The sequence below is a fragment of the Panthera tigris genome, chromosome C1, assembly GCF_018350195.1.
Source record: "Panthera tigris isolate Pti1 chromosome C1, P.tigris_Pti1_mat1.1, whole genome shotgun sequence".
Taxonomy (NCBI): domain Eukaryota; kingdom Metazoa; phylum Chordata; class Mammalia; order Carnivora; family Felidae; genus Panthera; species Panthera tigris.
The window spans coordinates 84867289-84884627 of NC_056667.1; the positions used below are offsets into that span (position 1 = coordinate 84867289).

General features: G+C 36.2%; 1 protein-coding gene across 1 annotated transcript in view; it reads right to left on the minus strand.

Moving 5' to 3' along the window:
* The window catches only part of DBT (dihydrolipoamide branched chain transacylase E2), a 52151-nt gene that overhangs the window by 31193 nt on the left and 3619 nt on the right, over window positions 1-17339 (minus strand). The window contains exons 2-3 of the mRNA XM_007093633.3: window positions 15334-15457; window positions 11269-11344 (exon numbers count right to left, since the gene is read on the minus strand). Of these exons, the coding sequence (XP_007093695.1) occupies window positions 11269-11344; window positions 15334-15457 (200 nt within the window). The remainder of the gene's footprint in view (window positions 1-11268; window positions 11345-15333; window positions 15458-17339) is intronic.

Genomic DNA, 17339 nt, shown 5'->3' on the forward strand with positions numbered 1-17339 from the left:
TGGTGCCGCCACTCTGGAGAACACTATGGATATTCCTCAAGAAACTAAAAATAGACCTATCCTATGATCCAGCAATTGCACTATTAGGTATTTACCCAAAGGATACAAAGATACAGATTTGAAGGGGTACATGCACCCTAATATTTATAGTAGTATTATCAGCAATAGCCAAACTATGGAGAGAGCCCAAATATATACAACTGATTAGTCATCAAAAAAGTGAAATCTTGCCATTTGCAATGTCATGGATGGAGCTAGAATGTATTATGCTAAGAGAAATAAGTCAATCAGAGAAAGACAAATATCCTATGATTTCACTCATACTTGTAATTTAAGAAACAGAACAGAAGAACATTTGGGAAGGCAGGGGGTGGAGGGAGAAAAGAAAGGGAGACTCTTACTGATAGAGAACAAACTAAGGGTTGATGGAGGGAGGTGGGTGGGAGATGTGCTAGATGGGTGATGTGTACCAAGAAGGGCACTTGTAATGAGCACTGGGTGTTGTATATAAGTGATGAATCACTGAATTCTACTCCTGAAATCAATATTGCACTGTATGTTAACTAAAATATAAATTAAAAAAATTATTGATGGGCTTATAATGTTTAAATACATAATACATATGACAATAATAGCAAAAGGGAGGGGAGAAGGAAAAATCTATATTGGAGCAATGTTTTTAATGCACTATTTAAACTAAGTTGGTATTAACCCAAATTACATTGTTTAAAAATTTTTTTTAATGTTTATTCATTTTTGAGAGACAGAGACAGAGGAGGAGCAGAGAGAGAGGAAGACACAGAATCTGAAGCAGGCTCCAGGCTCTGAGCTGTCAGCACAGAGCCCGACACGGGACTCGAACCCATAAATGGTAAGATCATGACCTGAGCCGAAGTCAGACACTTAACCAACTGCACCACCCAGGCACCCCTACATTGTTTTTTATTAAGCCACAGGGCAACCACTAGGAAAGTAACTAAAAATTATATATAGTAAAAGAAACAAGGAAATTAAAATGGTACAGTAGAAATATCGATTTATCACAAATGAAGGCAGTAATGGAGAAATACATAAAGAAAAAGCACATAAAACATATAGAAAACAAACAGCAAATGGCAGATGTGAATCTTACCTTATCCATAATTACATTATGTGTAAGTGGCTTAAACATGCCAATAAAAGGCATAAATTGGAAAAATGGATTTCAAAAGATGATTTCACCATGTGCCATCTACAAGAGACACAAATAGGTTGAAACTAAAAGGACACACAAAAAAAATATCATGCAGGAGGGGAAGATGGTGGTGAAGCAGGAACACCCTAGGCTCACCTTGTCCCACAAATACAATTAGATAACTATTAAATCATCCTAAATACCCCAGAAATCAATCTGAAGACTGACAGAACAAACTCCATAACTTACAGGTAGAGAAGAGGCCACATCGATGAAGGTAGGATGTGTAGAGTCATGGGTTCGGAGAGAAATAGATCAGCCATTGCAGGAAGGAGGGAGCCACAGTGGCAGAGAAGGGTGAGAGACAGATTAGCACACAGGGGAGTGCATGGATAAAACTGATTCCCACAGCAATTGGTTTGGAAAGCGAGATGGGCTGAATTTTGGTAGTTCCTGCAACCAGAGGGGCGTAAAGCCTAGAGCTTTAAAGGTCAGCAGGCTTGGCTCAGATAGAGTCTGAAGGCATTGGGGCTGCTGTTAGAGAGAAGGCAGGGCAAGCAGCCTGCAGAAATACAGCATGCAAACAGTGATCTCAAGAGCACCTGGGTCACAAGGTGGGGAGGTTATTTGGTCATCTCAGAGTATATCCCAGAGAGGCAGCATTCACATATAGAACCCTCCAGAAACAAAGGAATTGACGGTGCCATCCCCACCTCCACCCAGCAAAAGCACAAGACCACCTGCAGGAGGCAGAGCAGTGCTGACACTCATAGCTTACTTACAGCAAGTCCCACATCTCCTACTCCACGCTCCAATGGAACCACCCTTCTTTGTCATGCTTGCCTCAGTCCTAGCACAGTGGGACCCATCCCCCAGAAAACTGGCCCAAACCCCTACCACCACTGTGTGTCCCAATTTGGGAGTTTTGCAAAGCCTCAGTTCCAGCAGTGGTGGCAACAGGTGTCATTTCACAAGCAGACCAGAGCACACCTAATTAAAACATACCACAGTCAGGCCAGGGACCAAAGTCTGCCCACAACAGTCAAACAGAGTCTCGGCAGACAATTAGCCTGAAGGATAAAGTGGCCAGAAAAGAACAGCAGAGAACATTCCATACACATTGAATAAACCCCAGAAGCACTAGGCCCTGTGGAATAGGGGACACTACATGGCAGGTCACTACAGGACCTCTTCTTCATAAGGCCATTACCCTCAAGAACAGGAGATGTAGCTGACTTTCCTAACACAAAGAAACAGGCACAGAGACTTAAACAACATGTGAAGACAGAGAAATCTGACCCAAAGGAAAGAGCCGGAAAAAAGCCATGGCTGGAGATCTAAGCAAAAGAGATACAAGTTAACATGCCTGATGGAGTGTTTCAAGCAATAATCATAAAAATATTCATTGGATTTGAGAAAAGAAATAAAAAGAACCAGTCAGAGATAAAGAGCAAGATTAGATATACATTTAGTGCAATGTAGAGCAGGCTGGAAGAAGCAGAAAAATGAATTAATGATCTAGAAGACACAGTAATGGAAAGTAATCAAGCTGAACAAAGAGTGAAAAAAGAATTATACAAAATGACAACAGACTTAGGGAAATCAGTGACTCCATCAAACATAATAACATTCATATTATAGGAGTGCCAGAAGAAGAGAGAAAAGGGGGCAAAAAATTTATTTGGAGAAATAATACCTGAAAAATTCTCTAATCTGGGGATGGAAACAGATATCCAGATCCAGAAGGCACAGAAAACCCCCATCAAAATAGACAAAAGCAGATCCATACCAAGACATATTGTAATCAAACTGGCAACAATATAGTGATAAAGAAAATTTAAAAGAAGCAAGACAAAAGATAGTAACATATAAGGGAAAATACATAAGGCTATTAAGGGATTTTCCAGCAGAAAGTTCCAAGCCAGAAGAGAGTGGCATGGTATATTCAAAGTACAGAATGGGAAAAATCTGCAGCCAAGAAAACTCTATCCAACAAGCCTATCATTCAGAATACAAGGAGAGATAAGGAGTTTTTCAAACAAACAAAAAACTAAACAAGTTCATGACCACTAAAGCAGCCCTGCAAGAAAAATTAAAGGTCTCTTTGAATGGAAAGGAGAGACTGAGAGTGACAGTATAAAGGCAGGAAACACAAAAGCAGTAAAAATGAATATTTCTATAAAAAAAATCAGTCAAGGAATTCACAAAATAAAAGGCTGTAAAATATGACGTCATATATTTAAAACATGCAGAGGAGAGAAGGATGTGCTCGAATGACCATTAATTTAATATAGACTGCTATACACAGAAAATGTTATATACAAATCTAACGGTAATAACAAATCAAAAACCACTAATAAATATGCAAATGATAAAGAGAAAGAAATCCAAATATATCACTAAAGAAAACCAGCAAACAATGAAAGAAAGACAAGAAAGTTTCAGGGAAAATTTTCAGAAACAACCACAAAACATAACAAAATGATGAAGAACACGTATCTATCAATAATTACTTTGAATGTTAAGTGGGCTAAATATGCTAATCAAAAGACACAGGGTGAAAGAATGGATAAAAAAAACAAGACTCATCTATATCCTGCCTACAAGAGATTTATTTTAGACCTAAAGACACCTGCAGGTTGAAAGTGGGGATGGTGGAAACATCTATCATGCAAATGCATGTCAAGAGAAGACTGGAGTAGCAATACTTATATCAGACAAAATAGACTTTAAAACAAAGGCTGTAACAAGAGACAAAGAAGGAAATCACATAATAAGAAAGGGAACAATTTAACAAGAAGATAGAACAACTGTAAATATTTATGCACCCAACATTAAAGCACCCAAATACATAAAACAGTTAATAACAAACATAAACTAATCAATAATGATAAAATAATAGTAGGGGACTTTAACATCCCGCTTATATCAATGGACAGATCATCTATACAGAAAATCAACAGGGAAACAATGGCTTTCATTGACACTTTGGACTGCTGTATTTAACAGATATATTCAGAACATTCCATCCTAAAACAGCAGAATACACATTCTTTTCAAGTGCACAGAGAACATTCTCCAGAATAGATAACATATTAGTCCACAAAACAAGCCTTGACAAATTCAAGACTGAAGTCATACCATGCATCATTTCTGATCACAATGCTATGAAACTAGAAGTCAACCACAAGAAAAAGTATGGAATGACCACAAATACATGGAGATTAAATAGCATGAATGGGTCAAACAGGAAATAAAGGAAGAAATTTACAAAGTACATGGAAATAAATGAAAAGGAAAACACAAGGTCCAAGCCTTTGGGATGCAGCAAAAGCAGTTCCAAGAGGGAAGTTTATAGCAATATAGAGCTACATCAAGAAGCAAGAAAAATCTCAAATAAATGATCTAATCTTAGACTGATAGGAGCTAGAAAAAGAACAACAAACAAAACCTAAAACCAGCAGAGGGAAGGAAATGATATATATTAGAGAAAAAAAAATGGTATAGAAACTAAAAAAAAAAAAAAGAAAAAAAAAAAAGAAAAAAAAATCCACTAGAACAGATCAATGAAACCAGGACCTGATTCTTTAGAAAAACCAATAAAATTGATAAACCTCCAGTCAGACTTTTCAAGAAAAAAAAAGAGAAAGGACTCAAATAAATGAGAGAGGAGAGATAACAACCAACACCACAAAAATACAAACAATTATAAGAGAACATTATAAAAAAAACATCTGCCAACAAATTGAGGCAACCTGGAAGAAATGGATAAATTCCTAGAAACATATAAACTACCAAAACTGAAATAGGAAGAAATAGAAAACTTGGACAACCAGCAAAGAAATTGGATCAGTAGTGAAAAAACAAAAGTCCAGGACCACATGGCTTCACAGGCAAATTCTGCCAAACACTTAAAGAAGAGTCAATACCTATTCTTCTCAAACTATTCCAAAAAATAGAAAAGGAAGGAAAACTTCTAAACTCCTTCTATGAGGCCAGCATTACCCTGATACCAAAACCAGATAAAGACTCCACTAAAAAAGAGAAGTACAGGCCAATATCCCAGATGAACATATATGCAAAAATGCTCAACAAAATACTAGCAAACCAAATCTAACAATACTTTTTTTAAAAAATCACTCACACAATCAAGAGGGATTTATTCTTGGGTTGCCAGCGTGGTTCAATATTTACAAATCAATCAACATGATACATCACATCAATAAGAGAAAAGATAAGAACCATATGATCATCTCAATAGACATAGAAAAAGCATCTGACAAAGTACAATATCCATTCATGATAAAAATCCTCAACAAAGCAGATCTAGAGGGAACATACCTCAATATAATAAAAGCCATATATGGAAAAACCCACAGCTAACATAATCCTTAATGAGGAAACACTGAGAGCTTTTCCCTAAGGACAGGAATAAGATAAGGATGTTCACTCTCACCACTTTTATTTAACATAGTACTGGAAGTCCTAGCCAGAGCAATCAGACAAAAAAAAAAAAAAAAAAAGAGAGAGAGAAATAAAGGGTCTCCCAGTTGGTAAGGAAGAAGTAAACCTTACACTATTTGCAGATGACATGATAGTATATATAGAAAATCCAAGACTCTACCAAAAAACTGCCAGAATTAAAGAATGAATTAAGTAAAGTTACAGGATACAGAATCAATGTACAGAAATCTGTTCCATTGCTATACATCACTAATGAAGCAGCAAAAAGAGAAATTAGGAAAACAATCTCATTTATAATTGCACCAAAAATAATAAGGTATTTAGGAATAAACCTAACCAAAGAGGTGAAAGACCTGTACTCTGAAAACTATAAAACACTGATGAAAGAAACTGAAGATGGTACAAAGAAATGGGAAGACATTCCATGCTCATGGATTAGAAGAATATTATTAAAATGTCTACACAACTCAAAGCAATCTATATATTTAATGCAATCCCTATCAAAATACCAACATCATTTTTCACAGGAGTAGAACAAATAATCCTAAAATTTGTACGGAACGACAAAAGACCCTTAATAGCCAAAACAATCTTGAAAAAGAAAAGCAAAGCTGTAGGGATCAAAATTCCAGACTTCAAGTTATATTACAAAGCTGCAGTAACCAAAACAATATGGCAACTGGCACAAAAATAGACACATAGATCAATAGAACAGATCAGATAATCCAGAAAGTAATTCACAATTATGTGGTCAATTTATCTTTCACAAAGCAGGAAAGAATATCCAATGGGAAAAAGACAGTTGCTTCAACAAATGGTATTAGGAACACTGGACAGGTATATGCAAAAGAAGGAAACTGGACCACTTTCTTACACTATACAGAAAAACAAACTCAAAATGGATTAAAGACCAAAATGTGAGGCCTGAAACCATAAAAATCCTAGAAGAGAACACAGGCAGTTATTTCTTTAACATAGGCCATAGCAACTTCTTTCTAGATATGTCTCCTGAGGCAAGGGAAACAAAAGTAAACTATCGGTACTACATCCCAGTAAAAAGCTTTCTGCATAGTGAAGGAAAAAACCAACAAAACTAAAAGACAACATACTGAGTGGGAGAGGATATTTGTAAATGACATATGCAATAAAGGGTTAGTATCCAAAATGTATAAAGAACTTATAAAACTCAAAACCTAAAAAACAAATAATTCAATTAAAAAATGGGCAGAAGACATGAACAGATATTTCTCAAAGACATCCAGATGGCCAACAGACACATGATAAGATGCTCGTCAACACCTACCATCAGGGATACGCAAATCAAAACTACAATGCAATATCACCTCACACCTATCAGGATGGTTAAAATCAACAACACAAGAAAAAACAGGTGCTGGTGAGGATTGGAGAAAAAAGAACCTTTGTGCACTGTTGGTGGGAATGCAAACTGGTGCAGCCAATGTGGAAAACAGTATGGAGTCTCCTCAAAAAGTTAAAAATAGGAATCCCTACTATCCAGCAATCACACTACTGGGTATGTACCCAAAGGATACAAAAACACTAATTCAAAGGGATACATACACCCCTATGTTTATAGCAGCACTATTTATAACAGTCAAGATATGGAAGCAGCCCAAGTGTCCATCGATTATTGAATAAAGATGCTGTGGTATATACATATAATGGAATATTATTCAGCCATAAAAAAGAATGAAATCTTGCCTTTTACAACTACATGGATGTAGCTAGAAAGTATAATGCTAAGTGAAATAACTCAGTCAGAGAAAGACAAATTCCATATGATTTCACCCATATGTGGAATTTAAGAAACAAAACAAATAAGCAAAGGGGGGGGAAAAAGACAGAGGCACAAGCCAAGAGACGCTTAATTACAGAGAACAATACGATAGTTACCAGAGGCGGGGTGGGTGGAGGGATCAGTTAAACAGGTGACAGGGATTAAGGAGTGCATTTGTCCTGATGAGCACCAGGTGAGAGATGTAATTTTGAATCACTATTTTGCACACCTGAAACTAAAACTAACATGACACTGCATGTTAACTGGAATTAGAATAAAAATTAAAAAAAAAAGAAAAAAGACACAGCATATACCCAACACATATCACCATACTTACACCATATACACTTACCACACATATATTACACACACACCACCAGACACCAAACTCACATTACACATGCCCTACCCATATACCACTCATACTACACAAACAACCACACAACACACACAAAAGACACAAACACATGTATCTCACTAACGTACAGCATACATATAACCAAGACACAAGAAACACACAACACTCATACAACACACACACCACACATGTAATACCACAGACACACATTTCACACATAAATATATTACCTACATACCAGGCATACACACCACACAGTCACACATAAAACATACCCAACACACACACCACACATATACCACACATAGAGTAGACACAAACACAAATACTGCACATACAACACTCATACCCTGCATACACCACCACATACAAAAAAACACTTCATACATACCCAACACACACACCATACACATTATACATACTAACACACTCCACACACACAACACTCACAAAATGCATAAACCACATACCAACTCAAGACATATACCACATTATTGTCACATAAAGATCACACATTTAACACACACACATCACACAATAACACCACACATTCACAACATACACAAAACACACATACCACACAAACACACACGCTAAAAAAAAATCATGGAAACATTAACCAAAAGAGAGCTGGGAATGGCTGTATTAATATCAGACTAAATTAGTTGTATTAATATCAGACTAAATTGACTTTAGCATGATAGCACATATATAATCCAAACTTTTGTTGTGGAAGTTTGTCAAAAGCTTTTTGAAATTGAAGTGTTTTTTCTTCTTTATCCATATATTTGCTCCTACAAGTTCTAAGAAAACATAAGGTTTTAGTGCCACTTATATAAACACATCCTTCTATTAAATCATGCTTCCTATATATTCAAATTTCTATTCTCTGTGTGTGGCACAGAATTCTGCTTTTTAGCATTTTACAAACTGCATTAAAATATAGATTTTTTCCCTTGAGTTGAGATTTATAGATTTAAAAAAAAATTTTTTTTAATGTTTATTTTGAGGAAGAGAGAGACAGAGTGCAAGCAGGGAAGCAGCAGAGAGAGAGGGAGACACAGAATCCGGAGCAGGCTCCAGGCTCTGAGGTGTCAGCATAGAGCCTGACACGGGGCATAGAGCCATGAACCATGAGATCATGACCTGAGCCGAAGTTGGATGCTTAACTGACTGAGCCACCCAGGTGCCCCGAGGTTTATAGATATTAAGCTAGAGAAAAAACACACAGAATTCAAGACAGCTGTTAATATTTCTTAAAGAACTTGTAGAGGTGCCTGGGTGGCTCAGTTGGTTAAGCATCCAACTTCGGCTCAGGTCATGATCTCACGGTTCAGGAGTTAGAGCCCTACATTGGGCTCTGAGCTCATAGTGCAAAGCCAGCCTAGGATTCTCTCTCTCCCCATCTCTCTCTCTGCCCCTTCCCCACTTGTGCACGTGCTCTCTCTCTCTCTCTCAAAATAAAGGAATAAACTTAAAAAAAAAAAGGAATAGTCTGAAAAACTTTAGTCAAATATGTGTTTTTAATTTAATGAACTATTAATTTTCATTAGGAGTGAAATTATCTCCGTTTCCAAAACCCTAAAACCTCATTTCAAGTAAATAACTCTAGAGATTTAATAAGAGGTAGAAATTAAGAAATATGAAAAAATATCTACAATCTACAAAGACTAGTCTTGGTCTTAGAACATATCAGTAACTTAAATGTACATAACACTTCTCAGATTTTAAAGGCATTTTCTATACATTGCATTATTTGATTCTTTCAAGAACCCTTGCCAGATGGCAGAGTAAGTACCGTTACTCCCATTTTACACATTAAGAATCAATGGCTCATCAAAGACAAAGTGAGTCCCCAGGCAAGATGACTAATAAGTTTCAGAGTTGGGCTCTTCTGATTCGAGGTCCATTGGCATTTCCTAAATCTCACAGTGCCACTAGAGACATAACTGTAAGGCACAATTATGCTCTTCTCCTTTTGTAATTTACAAAGCAATAATAGGGAGAGCTACAGAGAAAGAATGTTCAGGTGGCTGAATCAGATTCTTAAAGGGATCTTCAATAGTATAAGACTATGGTGAGAGACTATCTATTCATCTTAACTGCTACTTCTAGATACCTTTAAAAATCCGTTCCCTACCAAGAAGTGTTTCTTTTTTTCTAAAAAGTGAAAGAAGGTAAAGAGGTAGAAGGAGGACTAAGGCAGTAGAGGATTTTTACTTCTGTTTCAAGCCTTTTTCTGAAAAATCTTTAGCCTTTTCAAAAATTATTTAAAAAAAAATTTTTTTAATGTTTATTTTTTGAGAAAGAGTGAGAGTGCAGAGGGGCAGAAAGAGAGGGAGACACAGTATCTAAAGTAGGCTCCAGGCTCCAAGCTGTCAGCACAGAGCCCAATGTGGGGCTTGAACTCACAAACCGCGAGATCATGACCTGATCTGAAGGTGAATGCTTAACGGATTAAGCCACCCAGGTGCCCCCCAAAACTACTTTTTGATTAATACTTTTTGGTATTAAATTTGAACCTATTCTAAAAATATAGGCAAACTGTCAGAGAATGGTGAGTCAAATGTACTTGCATTCTTACTGAGGTCATTTCCAATACAGTAAGGAGAGCTTAGCTTATATTATGATTTTAAAATAGTCTGCAAATTAATAATAAGTTCATACACAAACGCCATTCAAAACACCTGGTCATATCAAGTTAACATCTGTTATAGGTTACTTTCTCTTTTTTAGCTGATGGGGCACCTGGGTTGCTCAGTTAAGCGTCTGACTTTGGCTCAGGTTATGATCTCACTGTCCCTAGGTTCAAGCCCCGCATCAGGCTCTGTGATGACATCTCAGAGCCTGGAGCTTGCTCTGGATTCTGTGTCTCCCTCTCTCTCTGTCCCTCCCCTGCTCACACTCTGTCTCTCTCTCAAAATAAATAAACATTAAAAAAAATTTTTTTTTTTAATTCTCTTTTTTAGCTGAAGTGATGAGTGGGCAGTGAAAAAGTTTTTTAAAAGAAGAAAATATGGGGGCATCTGGGTGGCTCAGTCAGTTAAGCGTCCAACTTTGGCCCAGGTCATGATCTCACAGTTCGTGAGTTCGAGCCCCACATCAGGCTCTGTGCTGAAAGCTTGGAGCCTGGAGCCTGCTTCGGATTCTGTGTCTCCCTCTCTCTCTGCCCCTCCTCAGCTCATGCTTGCACTCTGTCTCTGTCAAAAATAAATAAACTTAAAAAAAAAAAAAAAAAGAAAGAAAAAATAAAGAAAAAAAAGAAAAAATAATTCTTAATAAATTACATCAAATAAAATATCCTGATGTATGATGAATTGTGTTAACAACATATTAGCAATACAAACTACCTTACTGCTTTAAAAAAGAAAAAAAAAATCATTAAGAAAGAAGTTTCTCAACTTAAACAACTCCCACTTATTTTGGCACACATTATTTTTACATTGACTGAAAATTTTTTTCAGAATAACTTACCATTCTTTAATAGTTACTTCTCTAATCCCTTCTCCAATGTCTGAGAGTTTGAATTGAACAACTTGTCCCTGCAGAGCTTCAAAGAAAAATGAAAAATGATCTCATTAAATATGTAATATACTTCTAATAGATGCTTTTATAGCTAAAATTAGAAAATATTCTCAAGCAGAAGCAGAAACCATTGCATTTCACAGATAAAAAAGTGTTTCATAATTTTTAAAAGCATAATTGTCATTCATAACCATCAAAGATTTAAATAAATTATTCAGTATCACAGACCTACTGATATTGTCACAGCACTTACATTTTCCAACTTCCAAAATAATGTTCCTTTACAAGGGTATAGAAGGCCCAACTAGCTGGATAGCCTTGTTTTCTATTATTAAACTGTAATGATCACTAGTGTCCCACTCTTAGATCTCTTCTGACTTCATATAACTATTCTCATTTTTAGTGGCTAACGATCAGGCGTACACATCTAGAAAACCTGATGAAAAATTTCTCTGTCCACCATGTTCTGCCAACTTATCATTAAATTTCAGTCCTCTTTCCATTTTTCACCCCTTTTTGAATTTCTACCCCCCACTTGTGTAACAATTAGATACAAATGATACTTTATGGTAATTATTCTCAAGAGAAAGTATTTCTGGTCAACAACCTATGTTCCTCTCACTTTTCCACGGTAACATGTGACTCTGAATGGATTCCAGAGTGCTCCTCTAGGGGACACCTGGGGGGCTCAGTCAGTTAAGCCTCTGGCTCTGGCTCAGGTCATGATCTCATAGGTCATGAGTTGGAGCCCTGTGTCAAGCTCTGTGCTGACAGCTCAGAGCCTGGAGCCTGCTTCAGATTCTGTCTCTGTCGCTCTTTGCCCCTCCCCACTCGCACTCTGTCTCTCTCTCTCTCAAATATAAGTAAGCATTAAAAAATCTTTTTTAAAAAGTGCTCCTCTATCATCAGACTGCTGTTAATTAAAATTGCTTATAAAACACACAACAAGCTGATTAAGGTAGTAAAACTTTCTTCAATAAATATGAGGAGTCAGTTAATGGTTAAGAAATACAAATACATTTCTGATATAGAGGTATTAGGTACCTCTTGTTTCCTCTCTATCTAGTAAGTTGGGTCCTCTCACAGCCTGTTGCTCGTAGTATAAACTGGAACCTCTCTGAAAAAATAGTTTGGTGTTAAGTATCAAAAGCTTAAAGAAAAAAAAAAAAAAGAGGGCGCCTGGATGGCTCAGTTGGTTAAGTGTCCAACTTGGGCTCAGGTCATGATCTCACGGTTCACAAGTTCAAGCCCTGCATTGGTCTCTGTGCTGACAGCTCAGAGCTTGGAGCCTGCTTCAGATTCTGTGTCTCCCTCCCTCTCTGCCCCTCCTCCCCCACCCACCCCCCATCTCTCAAAAATAAATAAACATCAAAAAAAGGAAAGTCCTTCTCTTTGACTCAATAAGCAATTCTGCTTTTAAGACTTTTTCCCCCATGAGGAAACAATTAAGATAGGTACAAAAAGATTTATGCTCAATAATAGCTTTCATAGAGTTAAAATGAAGACTTGGAATATCAATCTAAGTCACCAAAAAATGACAAGTAAATATACTACGGTACTTCTATACAAAACAATATTATGCAAGGAACAACATGTGCAAGAAGAACATGGAAATATAGTGCACAGTATGGTTAGGGAACAACACACAGCTCCATATGGCTGAAGATAGTATATGTGGCAAGAAGTCAGTCCAGATTTAAAAAGACTTTCTTCGTGGTGCCTGGATGGCTCATTTAGTTAAGCATCTGACTCGTTATTTCAGCTCAGGTCATGATCTCACGGTTTGTGAAATCTCTCTTTCTCCTTTGCCCCTCCCCTGCTCACACATGCACTGTCTCTCTCAAAATAAATAAATAAACTTAAAAAAAAAAAAAAAAAAGACTTTCTTTGCCATGCCAAGGTGAGGTGTCTGGAATTTATCCTAAAGGTAATCAGGAGCCAGTTGTAAGTAAAATATGGTCATAAATTTTTTGCAGCTGCTCCCATAAGACATAGAGTCTGATTCACCACAACTTAAATCTATGCTGGCCTGTCACTTGCTTGGACAATAGAATATAGCAGAAATGAAGTTGTACAAATTCTGGAGCCTAGACCTCAAAGGACCTCGCAGCATCTTCTACCTTCTCCCTCTTGGAATACTGCCTTGAGATCCCTGAGTAAGGAAGTCTACTGGAGGATGAAAGGCTATATGGAGAAGAAATGACAGGCCCCACCTGAAAACCAGCACCACTGTCAGACATGTATGTGAGACCATCTTAGACCTTCCAGCCCAGATGATCCTCCAGCTGAAGACAGCCATATTATGAGTTCAGTGAAACCAGCAGAGGAAGCACCCAGGTAACCCTGAGAATACTGAGAAATAATAACTCATTGTTGCTTTAAGCCATGAAGTTGTAGACAGGGTTATTATTCAGGCATAATAAATCAACAGGGCATACCATCTGCAATTTCAGATCTGTAACCTGAGATCTGTAATTTTGGAAACAAATGTCTCTGGCAGGAATGTGGTGGATGGGGTTGGGGAAGGAGTGACAGACAAAGCAGTTAGGAGGCTACTACAGGTAAGAAACTGAAGTATGGAACTTAATATATTTATATATTTTCAAAGCTGTCTAAAAAAGAGAAGACAAATTTAAAAATCATGTAAGATGTAAAATTAATAGATTTAGGTAACCAATTTGATATGAAACAGGAATCAGGAAGACTTCAGGTTTCTAGCTTGAATATCCATTTAGTGAGGGGATATAGGAAAAGAATATATATCCAGAGCATCAAAACAGTGCCTTGGCAGATAGTAGGTGATCAATAAATATCTGTGTTAAATGGATTTATTCTCACTACAATGACTTAGATACTATGATTAATCCCATATTACAAATGATGAAATAGAAAGAAATTAAGTAACTTGCTTAAAGTTACACAGCTAGTAGGAGTTTCCACTTGAATGGCTTCTATCTTCTGTGAGAAGACAAAAGATCAACTTTTAAAATAAAAATCTGAGCCTGGATGGCTCAGTTGGTTGGGCGTCTGACTCTTGATTTCGGCTTAGGTCATGACCTCAGGGTTGTGAGATCAAGCCCCTTGTTGGGCTCCATACTGGGTGTGAAGTCTGCTTAAGATTCTCTCTCTGTCTCTGTCTCTCTCTCTTTCTCTCTCTCTCTCTCCCCCTCCCCCCTGCCTATGCCTCTCCCACACACATGTGTGGGCATGCACATGCTCTCTCTCTCAAAATAATAAAAATAAAAATAAAATAAATAAATAAATATTTTTAAAAAGCGGTGAAGATAGGGTTTATATATCTTTGGATGTTGTGAAAGATGACCTGTAAAAGGCATGGAAAGACTGACTGATCTCAAGGGCTGGATCTGCCTGGAATTTCCCGAGTTTTCATTGCTAGCACAGACTAAGGCACCAAGTATCTGTCAAAAGCTTAACGATATAACAAAAGTCTAGGGTTATCAAAGTTCTAAACAGAATATCAGGAAAAAAAAGTTTTAATGTGCTTCCCAAATCTAATACCTAAAGCCTCAAATTCTTTACAGAGGGTAGAAAAACAGGACAAAGGTAATTAAATGGTAAAAGTCAGGGATCTTTCTACTCAGAAGCACCTTGGGCTGGTTTTATCACACAATCTTAACACAACAGACTGAGGTAAGTGTTCCATCCAACCAACAATATAGTGACAATACAAGGATACAATCTGTTAAGTCAACAATTTACCTGGCTATTGCACTTAGCTGAGTCAGATGACAAAGAACAGGTGGCCCAAGACAATCCATTCCCCACATTTGAATACACAAGCATTAAGGAAAAGATGTGAAAGGGGTGAGGGGGAAAAAAAAAAAAAAAAAAGAAAAGAAGAAAAGGACAGATTCGGGGAGAGCAAGGAGGCTCAGGCTAGACAGAAAAGGTTAACTTTTTTTTTACTTTGATAAGTCTTCAATTACTTTTTAAAAAGTTCTGGGTAAGATACAAAACCTTATTTCATATGGGCTATTTTGAGATCATACTTACCAGCAGTTGTTTTCAGCAACTGATGTGGATGACTATACTTGAATGAAGGATAACCAAAGAAACACACATATTTTGGCTTCAAAACATGAACATTACTACAGGTTTGAAAGTAGCGAACACAAATCTAAAGATGAGAAAACAAAAAAGTAAAAGCTTTTATGAATGTTCTCGACGGCTTTTCTCTGTAAGTATATATTCAGTTTCAAGTTTATTCTAAAGGTAGAACAGTCATTATCAAAATACAAACAATATGAAAGTATCTAGGCCAAAATCTGAACTGGCCAAAACCTGGTGTCAGGGACAGTCAAGTTTATTAAGATAGGTTATTTTTTAAGTACTGTATGTCTGTTTGAGAAATCAAAGGAATTTAAACCCCAGAACCCAAAGAAAATTTTGTTGTTCTTTTATTTAGTAAAATTATATCCCTGGAGTCAGATTTATTTATGTGCTTATGATCCTTGCCTAAAATTTCTTATAAAAGTAAAGAAATTTTAACATATTCTGTACAAACACATTGTAAGTACAGTTGAGTCAGTAAAGACTTCCTAAAATAAAACTTAAAGAATTCAAAACTGACTTTTAGTATCTAAAGACACTGAAAAACATATGTAGTGCTGTATGGAAAGGTTTTCTTACTGGAATTTATGGATGACTCTTTAGATGCAACTATTTTATAGAATATCCTAGAATAATGCATGACAATATATAATAGAAATAAGTGTGCCTGAATCTATTTGACTTGATATCTTAAAACCTAGGTGTTTGAAATGTAGACTATTTTATTTTGAAAGTTAATATTTCAATGTTATTAATACCTGGTTAACTATATCACACTTTTAAATGTAATGTATAGAAATTTTTAACCTCCTTAATGTATTTGAGAATATTGTCATGTATTTTAAATTTTTTTATTAATGTAGGAGAGAGTTACTTTTACTTAAAAAAATTACTTTATTGTCATGTACTTTATATTTTAGTGATTAGCCCTTAAAATTTTTAAATTTGTAATACATATACGTTATGTATTGTAGCCATATTATAATATGTATTTATAAATAAGAATTTTGTTCTTTTTCTGACAGCAAATAATATAAAAACAAATATTCGGTTTACTAATAGGAATAATATATTTAAATTATTATGTGATATTTCACCTTAATTTCCAAGATGTTACTCATTTCTGAAGGCAAAGAAAAACTAAAGATCCCCTTCCTAAAACACAATCTTAAATCATGCATCTTAGTTTTACTTTAAGAGCTAATCCAAAAGCAACTAATCTTTATAATATCTATATTTTATTCTTATTAAAATTAACATTGAATTAACATTCAAACCTAACTGAAATTGATAGCTTAAAACATAGCAGATAGTGGAAGAATGCTCTTTTCCAAACCCCCATTTTCTATGTCCATACTTTCTACTTCAACTCCCATAACCGTGGCTCTTGGTCAACAACAAAATCAAAATTAAATAAATTTAATTTTGGGCGAGTAAATGGATGTTTTGAATTATACAGGTTCGCCTTGATTTTAAAAAAATAGTTCTTTTAAAAATAACCTTTGAAAGAAAATTAGACTATTAGAAGGTCCTACCTTCAACAACACAAGTTTTATTGAAGAACTACTAATCAGGCAAAGGAGGGACAAACTACCAAATGTTTACTGAATGCCTACTATGTGCTGGGTACTTTACAGGTCTTTAAATGCATCACCTTCCTTTTATCTCATAGTTATCTTCTGGAATAGGCACATTAGCCCTCTTTAACACAGGAGAAACGAATGATCAGAGAGGTAAAGTGATTTGTCCAAGGTCCTATAGCAAACAAATGGCAAAATTCAGCTCTGAAACCAAGTAAATTTGACTCCAAAGCTGAGGCTCTTTCTATCACACACTGTAACACACTGTTATACGTAGGAGAAATAATCTCTGCTTTGAACTTATAACTTAGCTGAAACAACACACACACACACACACACACACACACACACTTGCATGGGCATGTATGC